Consider the following 11655-nt stretch of genomic DNA (forward strand, 5'->3'; position numbering starts at 1 on the left):
TGTTGAATTTTATTGAAGGCCTTTTCTTCATCTGTTGAGATAATTGTGTTGTTTTTGTGTTTAGTTCTGTTTATATGAGGAATTACATTTATAGATTTGCCTGTGTTGAACCAACCTTGTATCACAGGGATGAAGCCATCTTGATCGTGGTGGGTCAAGGTACCCTTATCAGTCTTAGGTTCAGTCTTTTTACATAATCCCATATTTTTGAAGGTTTTGTTCATTCTTTTTTGTTCTTTTTTCTCTATGTTTCTCTTCCTGTCTTAGACAGATAGTTTTGAAGCTCTGAGATTCTTTCCTCCACTTGGCCTATTCTGCTAGTGATACTTGTGGTTGCATTGTGAAGTTCTTGTGTTGTGTTTCTCACCTCCATCAGGTCAGTTATGTTCCTCTCTAAACTGAATATTCTGGTTGTCAGCTTCTGTAATTTCTTTTATGATTTTTAGCTTCCTTGCATTAAGTTAGAATGTGCTTCTTTAGCTCAGTGAGGTTTGTTATTACCCACCTCCTAAAGCCTACTTTTGTCAATTCAGCCATCTCAGCCTGGGGTCAGTTCTGTGCCCTTGCTGGGGAGGTGTTGTTTCATTTAGAGAGAAGAGGCATTCGCCTTTTGAGTTTTCCACCGTTTTTGTGTTGATGCTTCCTCATCTTTGTGGGCTTATCTACCTTTGATCTTTGACGTTGCTGACCTTTGAATGGGGCTTTTGTGGGTCTTTTTTGTTGATATTGTTGTTTGTTGCTTTCTGTTTGTTTTTAACAGTCAGACCACTCTTCCCTAGGGGTGCTGTGGTTTTCTGGGGTCCACTCTGACCCTCGTCACCTCAGTCTTTCCTGCATCTGGAGGTATCACCAGTGAAGGCTGCAAAACAGCAAAGATGCAGCCTGATCCTTCCTCTGGGAGCACCAGTCCAAGGGGGATACTGACTTATGCCAGCTGGAACGCTCCGTAGGAGGTGTCTGGAGGCCCCCTGTTGGGAGGTCTTGCCCAGTCAGGAGGAACAGGATCAGGGACTGCTTAAGAAGCAGTCTGGCTGCCCTTTGGCAGAGCAGTGTGCTGTGCTGATCCCCAGGAGTCTCCAGAGCCAGCAGGCTGGAAAGCCTCAGTCGGCTGAACTGGGGAGACAGCAGCTACCCCTCTCCCTGGGGACTTCATCCAGGGAGAAATCAGGTTCTGTCCATAAGAACTCTGGCTGGAGTTGCTAAAATTCCGATGGGGAGGCCTTGTCTAGTGAGGAGGGATGGATTTTGGTCTCACTTAAAGAAGCAGCCTGGCCACGATCAGGCTCAGCAGCTGTGCTCTCTTAGGGAACTCCTCCTGGTCCCTGGTGCCAGCAGGCTAGAGCGGCCAACCCAAACCACAGACATAGCGGCTGCCCTCCCCCCGGGAATTGGTCCATCTCTGGCTGTCTCCAGCCTGCTGCCGCTGGCCAGTGGAATTCCCAGCCAATGGGTCTTATGAGGTGCTGTGGGAGTGGGCCTCAGAATGATGTCACTGGCTCCCCTGGCTTCAGACCCCCTTCCTAGGGGAATGCATGGATTTGTCTCTCGCTTTGCTGGAATTCTCGGGGCAGAGGATGTAAAACTCCTGGGTTTCCAGCATGCCCCAGTGAGCCAGCGAGCCCTCGCCGAGACTCCACACAGCTCTGTGCTTCAGACCCAAGGCCATGGCTGAGCTCACCAGGGGACCTCCTGATCTGCAGGTTGCAAAGATCGTGGGAGAAGCATGGTTTCCGGGCAGAGTCGCATAATCACTCACTGCCTCCCTTGCTGTGATGGGGGCTCCCCTATCTCCGTGTCACACCTGGGTGGGCCATCGCCCCACTTGCTTTTCCTCACTCCCGTGGGTCAAGCTGTCTGCCTAGTCAGTCCCAATGCAAGAACCTGGATACCTCAATTGAAGGTGCAGAATTCACTCGCAGTTTTCACTGCTCTCCGTGAGAGCCGCAGGCCACAGCTGCTTCTAATCGCCAGCTTGGCCCCATCTAAAGTAATGATTTCTTAATACATGAGATGTTTTAAATACATAACATGTTTATCACAAATAATATTTTGTCTCAATGTGATATAAAAATTGCTAATAAATCCTTTTTTGGTTACCACAAAGCTATCTGGAAATGTAACATCTGCCATTTTATAAAATTTTTGTAGAGTTAATAGAACTTTACCTGAAGGGAGGCTGGCAATATGCATCATGATTTCAAATATTGTATTAATTGTTTTGTAATTTTGTGTTTTTTTAAAACTAAACTTATTAAATTGGTCGTATATTACTTTAGGTAACACTATTTGGTGATGAGAGAATAATAATTTGCAAAATATAAGATTCCTTATTATAAAAATGTCCGCTGTTTTATATTACTACCATTTCCTCTGAAAGTTTAAAATTGTAATTTTCTAATTAAAATATATATTCACAAATGTGACTTGTAAATGTTAATATTTATAATTTTAGGTTTTTTTTTTTTTTTTGCATTTGGTAGGGATAGGGTTTTCTGTGTCTATTCTTCTTCAAAAGAAAAGGGTAGAGAGAATGGAATCAAGAAAGGTTAAAACACAAAGGAACACAATGATGACTGATAGAGATTATTCATGTTGCGGCTGGCCAGGGCCTAAAAAATATCAAGAAGAAACATGATCAATAGAAAACCTGCATGTCCTTGAACATTATAGAATTTTTAATTTCTCTTAAAATTATTCATGATAAAATCTCTGTACTTTGCACATTTAAGAGAGATAAAATCAGAGTGAAAGGTCCTCCCTCATCCTGATAAGAGCACCCGAAGCACAAAGGATGTGTCTTTATCTCCTCCCAACTCCACGGTGGAAACCGTTGCTCTGGTTATCTTATCACGGTGATGCACAGAGATATGATGGTCAAAGAGCTTGCACACTTTAAAAAAGAAATGTTGGCTGGGCACGGTGGCTCACGTCTGTAATCCAGCACTTTGGGAGGCAAGGCTGGTGGATCACGAGGTCAGGAGTTTAAGACCAGCCTAGTCAAGATGGTGAAACCCCGTCTCTACTAAAAATACAAAAATTAGCCAGGCACGGTGGAAGGAACCTGTAATCCCAGTTACTCGGGAGGCTGAGGCAGAGGAATCACTTGAACCAGGGTGGTAGAGGTTACAGTGAGCCGAGCCAAGATCTAGCCACTGCACTCCAGCCTGGGCAACAGAGTGAGACTCTGTCTCAAAAAAAAAAGTTATATTATGTTGAGATTAAAAAAATAAATGACATGATTTGTCTACAGTTCTTCATTACTCTACCTCATTTACATTAAATTTATGAACAACTTATAAAATCACACACAGGGCTTTTATTATTGTGATAATTTCTTTGTCAACATCATTTTTACCATATTGTATGAACAGCATTGTAAGACCTGTGACTGGTCATTGACAATATATATAATATGTGTATATTTGTACACAGGATCTAGCCCTGTCATTCTTGCTGGAGTGCAGTGGCACAATCACAGGTCACTCCAGATTCAAACACCTAAGGTCAAGCCATTCTCCCACCTCAGCCTCCCTAGCGGCTGGGACTACAGGCATATGCCGCCACAGTCGGCTAGTTTAAAAAGAAATTGTAGAGACAGGGTTTTGCTATGTTGCCCAGGCTAGTCTTGAGCTCCTGGCCCCAAGTGATCCTCCAACATTGGCCTCCGAAACTGCTGGGATTACAGGTTTGAGCCACCATGCCCTGCCTGCTCATATATTCTTCAATAATGAGATAAAAACCTATCACAAGGCAGGATTTCTGTGTTTTATCTCTGCAATAACAGTTCTACTACTTTTTTCCTCAACGAGCTAAGAATTAAATGTCTCCAGATCATCAATGTCTATGTTAGTAAACATTGTGATTCTGGCTGCACCCTGCATTAAGTTAAATTGTCAGAGAAATTGAGACGTATTTTAGTTATTTGGTTATTATCTTATAATTATTCTTTTGGCATTTCTGCATTTCACAAGGTTCTTTTCATGGAAATATCTAGTTAGAAAGAATAACACTTTTCTAAAATTGTGAGCTCAGTTTCTCAGGTTGCTGACTATTGCCACTGCACTAACCAACCTTCATCGGTCACATGAAACTCTCATAGTCACTTTATGTTGTTGATAACCAGTCATAGATCTTACAGTGCTGTTTATAGAATGTGATCAAAATAGTGTTGACCAAGAAATTATCAATATAATAATAAAACAGCCCAGTATTTTATTATATAAGTTGTATATGCATTTAATTTAAGCCAGAGTACAAATATATGTAGACAAATCATGCCATTTTTAAAAAATCTCAACAAATTTGACATTATGAAGATGAAGAAACAGATTTATCAAGCTCTATTTTCTTTAAATCATTTTTTATTATACTCTTTCTTTGCTTCAGACATCTGATCTAAACATCTGCAGTATTTGTGATCAGTCTTTTGGTATATTTAATGGTGTTATTTTCCCCACAGCTACTCATGATTATATATATGCTTAGGGACTTACACAATTTTGAAGGTCAAGCAAGCACAATGAGAATGAACTTGATTTGCATTGTCTGTCTCTGAGAGTGCTCAGGGACTTCACCCTCAGCCCAAGGGCAATCTGGTTGCCACGTCTCCTGGTGAGAGCTGAGATGTACATCCTGATTTATGTTTTTAATGTATCATATGGGACTCAGTTTTCTTTTATACTCTTACCAACCCATATGACCTCTAAGGATTTTTATTTTATTCTTTTTTCCTCACATCTGTGCAATGTTATTGTAAATCCTATGATACTTCTAAAATCAGTGCGTCAGATTTACTGAAAGAAAATATAAGGAACACAGTAAAGTTTAAAATTGGGATGAGCAATGAACAACTTTTTAGTATAGCTAAGCAATATTTGCATATTTGTGTGTAATATATTTAAGCAAGTAGTGGAAGATATTTATACAAATAATAACATTACCTACCCAAAATTCAAATTGAGTCGTGTCTTATAATTTTCTAATTTTTAATTTTTAATTTTTGTGGGTACATAGGTGTATATATTTATAACATAAATGAGATGTTTTGATACAGACATGCAAAGTTAAATAATCACATCACAAAGAATGGGACATCCATCCCCTCAAGCATTTATTTTTCGAGTTGTGAACAATCTAATTACACTATTTTAAAATGTACAATTACATTATTATTGACCATTGTCACCCTATTGTGCTATCAAGTGGTTACTCTCCTTCATTCTAATTATTGTTTGTAGCCATGATCAATGTCCACCTCATTCTAGCTCCCCACTATCCTTCCCAGCCTCTAGTAATCATCCTTCTCTCTATGTTCATGAGTTCAAGTGGGTTGATTTTGAGATCCCACAAATAAGTGAGAACATGTGATGTTTGTCTTTCTGTGCCTGGCTATTTCACTTAACACAGTGATTTCCAGTTCCATCCATGGTTTTGCAGATGACTGGTTCTCATTCTTTTTTAGGGCTGAATAGTACTCCATTGTGTATATGTACCACATTTTAAAATCCATTCTTGATGGACACTCAGGTTGCTTCCGAATCTTAGCTATTGTAGATAGTGATGCAACAAACACAGGAGTACAGGTTCTAAACATACTGATTTCCTTTCTCTTGGGTATATACCCAACAGTAGGATTGTTGGATAATGTGGTAGCTCAATTTTTAGTTTCTTGAGGAACCTCCAAACTGTTCTTTATAGTGGTTGCACTAATTTACATTCCCACCAACAGTAAATGCGGGTTCCCTTTTCTCCAAATTCTCACTATCATTTGTTATTTCCTGTATTTTGAATATAAGCCATTTTAACTCCAGTGAGATGATACTGCACTGCAGTTTCGATTTCCATTTCTCTATCAATGATGTTGAGCACCTTTTCATATGCCTGTTTGCCGTGTGTATGTCTTCTTTTGAGAAATAGATCTTCAAATCTTTCTGGCCATTTTTGACCAGGTTATTAGATTTTTTTCTTGTAGAGTTGTTTGAGCTTCTTATATATTGCAGTTATTAATCCTTTGTCAGATGGATAGTTTGCAATAATTTTTTTTCCCATTCTGTGGGTTATCTCTTTACCTTCTTGGTGTGTTATATTTTCTTTTTCTTTTTTTTTTTTTTTTTGAGACGGAGTCTTGCTCTTTCGCACAGAACGAGTGCAGTGGCGCAATCTCTGCTCACTGCATGCTCTGCCTCCCGGGTTCATGCCATTCTCCTTCCTCGGTCCCCCGAGTAGCTGGGACTACAGGCGCCCGCCACCATGCCCGGCTAATTTTTTGTATTTTTTTTTAGTAGAGACGGGGTTTCACCGTGTTAACCAGGATGGTCTTGATCTCCTGACCTCATGATCCGCCCGCCTCGGCCTCCCAAAGTGCTGGGATTACAGGCGTGAGCCACCATGCCAAACCTTATTTTTCATTTATTATTTTTATTTTTTCATAAGTTATCAGGGTACAGATGGTATTTGGTTACATGAGTAATGTCCTTAGCAGTGATTTGTGAGATTATGGTGCACCCATTACCCAAGCCATATACACTGCACCATATTCGTAGTCTTTTGTAGAAAACTGGAACGTTTTTGAAAGGTGATCTGCTTGACAGCTTTCAAAGAGTACAAAACCTTGTGAAGTAGCAGATGGCTATAGTAGTAGTGGCTATAGAACACTCTGTCATCCAGAAAGTTCCACTGCGTGGAACTGAATCAGAGCCTCTCACTCATGCAGGGTTTCCTGAAGCTCACAGCTGCTTGTGTGACTAGCAAATGGTCACCGGTCCGATGACCGCCGTGGACAAGCCAACCCCTCCCAGTGCTGTCCCCAAATCTCCCCTCTCCTGGTGACGCCCAGCAGGGCTGCCTGGGCCATGACCACAGGCCTCCACGATATCCTTCCCCTCAGCTGGCAGGCGACCTCCTGGACGGCCTCCTCTCAGTCAGGACAGGGACCCCGACTTGCTGAACCCCCAGGGACAGCCCCCACATGCATGCTTTTCCCCTCCTAAGTGTGTCGGCAGGCCTGTCTCTTCCTGTGTTAACCCCAACTCACAAAACACCAGCAGAGCCACGCAGGCCTCACGGAGGCCAGGCTGGAGCGGGTTCTGTTGAAAAAACTGCTGAGAGGAGGTTTGCTTTGCTTCTCAGCGCTCCACATGAGGGGGCTGCAGGCTGGTGTGCATGGGCCTGCTTTTGCCTGTGTGTGGCTGAGGGGTTGGCGGTTTCAGAGCCTCGGCACAGGCAGGAGCAGGTTCGAGGCTGCCTTGGCCGCGGCCCTGGGTGGCTGGTGGTGGGTGAGGTTTGAGGTTTGAGTGTGGGATGTGAGGCAGGGGCAGCGAGGCGCTGGGGTCGGATGGGCAAGGAGGCCGCAGAGCAGAGTGCGAGGGCCGGCCGTGGGGCCTCTTTCTCCTGCACTCACACACACTTCTTTCCCCGCTGCAGGCTCCAGTGCAGTCACTGTCCGGGGACCTGGGACTCGGCCCACGTGCACGTCCTCTTCCACCTGTGGTGGGACAGGGCCGGCCGCCGGGGGCTGGTGAAGATGCGCATCTGGGGCCAGCGGTGCAGGCTGTGCCCTGCGCCCGGGGACTGCCAGGTGAGGCCCCCGGGCGAGCAGCCCTTCCTCAGCAGGCTGGTCTTGCCCATCCTGCAGGACTGCTACGGGGATGGCCTCGGCCCAGCCCGGCACCCCAGGGAGGCCTATGAGGGCTGCTGTGAGGCCTGTGAGCTGGGGGTCTGCTTCCTCCAGAAGGCCCCAGACCCTGCCTGGAGTGCCAACACCACAAAAGGCAACTTCCCCGCCACGGCCTGGGATGGCACTGGCGCCGTCTCCAGGGGCAAACCGCTGCCCACCCCTGGCGACGACCTCGGCAAGGGTGGCGGTGTCATCGCCATCCCCTTCTCCCTTGTGGACACCAGCAATGACCAGGTGCCTGCCGCTGAGGGCCCTGCCACCCCTGCCGGGGCCTCTCTCCCTGTGACCGGCAGCCGTGGGGCCCTGCTCATCGGCCGGGGTTCCATCTACCTGTCTGGGGATTCTGTGGCCGTGCCTGGGGGCAAAGGCTTCCCGGTGGCCATTGGAGACCCCCTCCTCCACGGCCCCGGCCTCCTCGGCAGCAGCATCCAGACCTTCGAGCTCAAAGGCTTCGTCTTCAAGGGCCGGGGCTCCCTCTGCAGCCCCGTTTGCGTGGCCCAGGGCCGGGGCCCCGTCTCCCTCAACAATGGCCTCGTCCCTGCGGGGAGACACACGCCCACTGTGTTCTACTGCGTGAGCCTCTCGGCCAGCGGGGAGGGCTCCCTCACCTTCCCCTCCTCCCTCACCAGCATCTTCACCAACACCCTCTCGGAGCCCACCGATGGCCCTGTGGCCACTAAAGAGGCCTCCATCACCTTCCCCTTCATCTTTACTGATGTCAAGGATGCCGTTGCTGAGGTGGCTGAAGGCAACGGGAAGGAAGGAGGTGGCCAGGGCCTCGCCCCTGCGGGTCACGACCCCCTGCCAGAGACCAGTGCTGGTGGCCTCCCCTCCCAGGTCAAGGGCTCCCTTGCACCCTCCTTCCCTGCTGACGTCCAAGGCACAGATTCCTTTACTGACATCACTGAAGGCAAAGAGAAGGAAGGTGGCCTGGTCACCGCGGGTCACGACGCCCCTCTGGGGACCAATGCCGAGGGTCCCATCACGGTTAGTGAGGGCTCCATCACCATCCCCTTCTCAGTCTTCAATGTCATAAAGCACAAGGGCGGTGGCCACGTTGCCTACGGCCCCCAGGGCAATGGCTGCGTCTCCCAAGGCTATTACCAGAAGAGGCGGCTGAGGTCCAGGTTCCACAAGGCCCGCTGTGGGTGCCGCCGGGAGGAAGACGAGCGCCCTGGCCGCGCCTGCCGCAGGCTGCACACCGAGCCCTACGAGGACTTCTGGATCTGGGTGTCCATGGCCGTGTGCGTCTTCTGGCTGATGTGCATGTGTCGGCTGAACCCCGGGATCTACCCGCAGCAAGTGTGACGCCCCGAAGTTCAGGCAACCCTCGCCTCTGAGATCCCGCCTCGCCTCCGAGACACCCCCCAACCCCGCCTTTGAGACGCCCGCCCCGCCTCCGAGGCCCCGCCCCCGCCTCCGAGACCCCGCCCCCGCCTCCGAGACCCCGCCCCCATCCGAGACCCCGCCCCCGCCTCCGAGACCCCGCCCCCGAGACCCCGCCCCCCGCCCCCGAGACCCCGCCCCCTCCGAGACCCCACCCCGCCTCCGAGACCCCGCCCCCGCCTCCGAGACCCCGCCCCCAGCCTCCGAGACCCCGCCCCCGCTTCTGAGACCCCGCCCCCTCCGAGACCCCACCCCGCCTCCGAGACCCCACCCTGCCTCCGAGACCCCGCCCCCGCCAGCAGCCCAGTCCCTCCTGTCTCTTGCCCCTGGTGGTTTTGTGGGTCTGCCCTGAGCTGTTCCTGTGTGCTCCAGCCTCTTCCTGTGTGTGTAACTCCAATAAAACCAAGCAAAGCCAGCCAAGCAGCCCTCCACCCAGGGGAGGTTTCCAGGCCAGAGAAACCTGGGCCGGTCCTTCTGTCCCTCCAACCTGCAGGGGCCCCTCACGCCCCCCGCTTCTTCCCCTGGGGAGAGCTCCCTCTTGGGGATTCCGAATTCCTGGCCATGTGTGGCTCCTGGGATAGGACAGGAAGCTTTGGCTCAGGCTCCGTGTCAGGTGCAAATTAACCTCCCTCCTGTGTGGACCCAGGGGGCTTGTGGAAGAGGCCACTTACCTCTCTCCAGGAAAGACTCAAGTCCCCGCGGACACTGGCCTGTCACGCCCTCCCTCTTCCCTCCAGCCTCAGTGTAGCCTCGGGAGGGATCTTGGCACCTCTCATCCAGAGGGTGGGGGGCCACGGTGGGGCTCTGAGTCTGTCTGGGTTTGAGAAATTCTATCCACTGCTGATGACAGAAAACTCTCCTGTTACTCAAAGCCACACACTGGATTTTCATTTTAAAAGAGCCCTGTTTCCATTTCCTAGGGGCGGGGGTGTTGGGATACCTGGCTGTCCCAGCCAGGTGGGGGCCTGACAGTGGCAGTGTCTGGGTCCGACTGTCCGGCCTCTCAGGCAGGGTCAGCCCTGAGGGTCCTGGGAGGTTGGGAACTGCCTGGGGAGACCCTGGGGTCTGCGACTGGGGAAGCCCTGCCCTGTAGAAAGGGGAAGCCACGTCCAGGGCCCCTGGTGGGGAGGGGTCCAGCCCGGAGATTCTGCCTGCCAGGCTGGCCTGGACCGCTGGGGTGTGCGGGGGAGGCATGGTGGGGGTGTTCTCCCACACAGCTGTGGTGGGCTCGGATGCAGGTGGTGCGGGGGCTTCAAGGGGAAGCAGCAGAACCTCTGGTCCCAACCCAGCACCCTCTGCTTACGGGGCATGGATGGAGACCCCAGCGGCCCCAGGAGGCTCCACCCTGCACAGAGGCTGGAGACAGCAGCCAGCCTGCAGGTGACATGGATGAGGGTCCAGGAGAAACCCGAATCCAGGGCCTCAGGGCCCAACTGCAGGGACGGGGTCCCAGGAGAAACCCCACTCCAGGGCCTCGGTGGCCAACTGCAGGGACGAGGGTCCCAGGAGAAACCCCAATCCAGGGCCTCAGGTCCCAACTGCAGGGACGGGGGTCCCAGGAGAAACCTGAATCCAGGGCCTCGGAGGCCAACTGCAGGGATGAGGGTCCAGGAGAAACCCCAATCCAGGGCCTCAGGTCCCAACTGCAGGGACGGGGGTTCCAGGAGAAACCCCTATCCAGGGCCTCAGGGGCCAACTGCAGGGACGAGGGTCCCAGGAGAAACCCCAATCCAGGGCCTTGGGGGCCAACTGCAGGGACGAGGGTCCCAGGAGAAACCCCAATCCAGGGCCTGGGGGGCCAACTGCAGGGACGAGGGTCCCAGGAGAAACTGGAATCCAGGGCCCGGGGGCGCAACTGCAGGGACGAGGGTCCCAGGAGAAACCCGAATCCAGGGCCTCCGGGGCCAACTGCAGGGATGAGGGTCCCAGGAGAAACCCCAATCCAGGGCCTCGGGGGCCAACTGCAGGGTGGCAGGAGCCCTACATGCTGACTCAGAGGGCCCAGGCCAGCCTCGTCCTGGGATGGGTTTTGGGAATCTGCTTTCCTCTAGTGGGGCACGGGCGCTGGGGGCCTCCTGGGTGGGCAGCTTGGCCGCCTCAGGCCGACAGCAGGTGCCCCTCCCACCCCTTCTGCCCAGCACTATGGGGTGGTGGTCTCAGGGGCTGTGGGCAGGGAATCACAGGAGCACCTGGGGCCCCAGGCAGGGAGCACAAGGCTGTGACCTTGCCCTTCTCCCATCGCCTGCCAGGCCACCTCTGGCTGGGAGCATGCTGGGGCCCAGAGGGTGGGTGAGTTCTGGGGCCCAGGGCAGGGAGGGGGCAGGGAGGCTCTGTGTTCTGGATCCACGCCCCTGCCCTCAGCGCCACCCACGCCAGGAGCCTGTGCACAGGTGTCCCCATATGAGCACAAGAGGGGCCACCCTGCAGTGACCTTGCTTGGTCACATGGCTACTAAAATGTGGCCACCGAAGAGGAAGAAGGGAAGGCTGGCACCTTCACTACAACCCACCCAGCTCAGCCTTCAGGATGGCTCCCAGCCCACCCTTGCCGTCGGGCAGCTCCCAGCATCTGACCCTGTCAGGACACAGGACATG

The 11655-nt window shown here is 51.2% G+C and overlaps 1 protein-coding gene across 1 annotated transcript; it reads left to right on the forward strand.

Moving 5' to 3' along the window:
• The first annotated feature begins 7431 nt into the window (after positions 1 to 7431).
• LOC100580266 (receptor-transporting protein 5) lies at positions 7432 to 9099 on the forward strand. Its single transcript, XM_030808766.1, has 2 exons — positions 7432 to 9036; positions 9081 to 9099. The coding sequence occupies exon 1, from the start codon at positions 7523 to 7525 to the stop codon at positions 8981 to 8983; it is 1461 nt and encodes a 486-aa protein (XP_030664626.1). The 5' UTR covers positions 7432 to 7522; the 3' UTR covers positions 8984 to 9036; positions 9081 to 9099.
• The last annotated feature ends 2556 nt before the right edge of the window (positions 9100 to 11655 follow it).

Source organism: Nomascus leucogenys, unplaced genomic scaffold (assembly GCF_006542625.1).
Source record: "Nomascus leucogenys isolate Asia unplaced genomic scaffold, Asia_NLE_v1 001156F_51818_qpd_obj, whole genome shotgun sequence".
Lineage (NCBI taxonomy): Eukaryota > Metazoa > Chordata > Mammalia > Primates > Hylobatidae > Nomascus > Nomascus leucogenys.

Excerpts from the sequence above, each read along its gene's own strand:
- LOC100580266 (XM_030808766.1), top strand. The coding sequence starts at position 7,523 with ATGCGCATCTGGGGCCAGCGGTGCAGGCTGTGCCCTGCGCCCGGGGAC.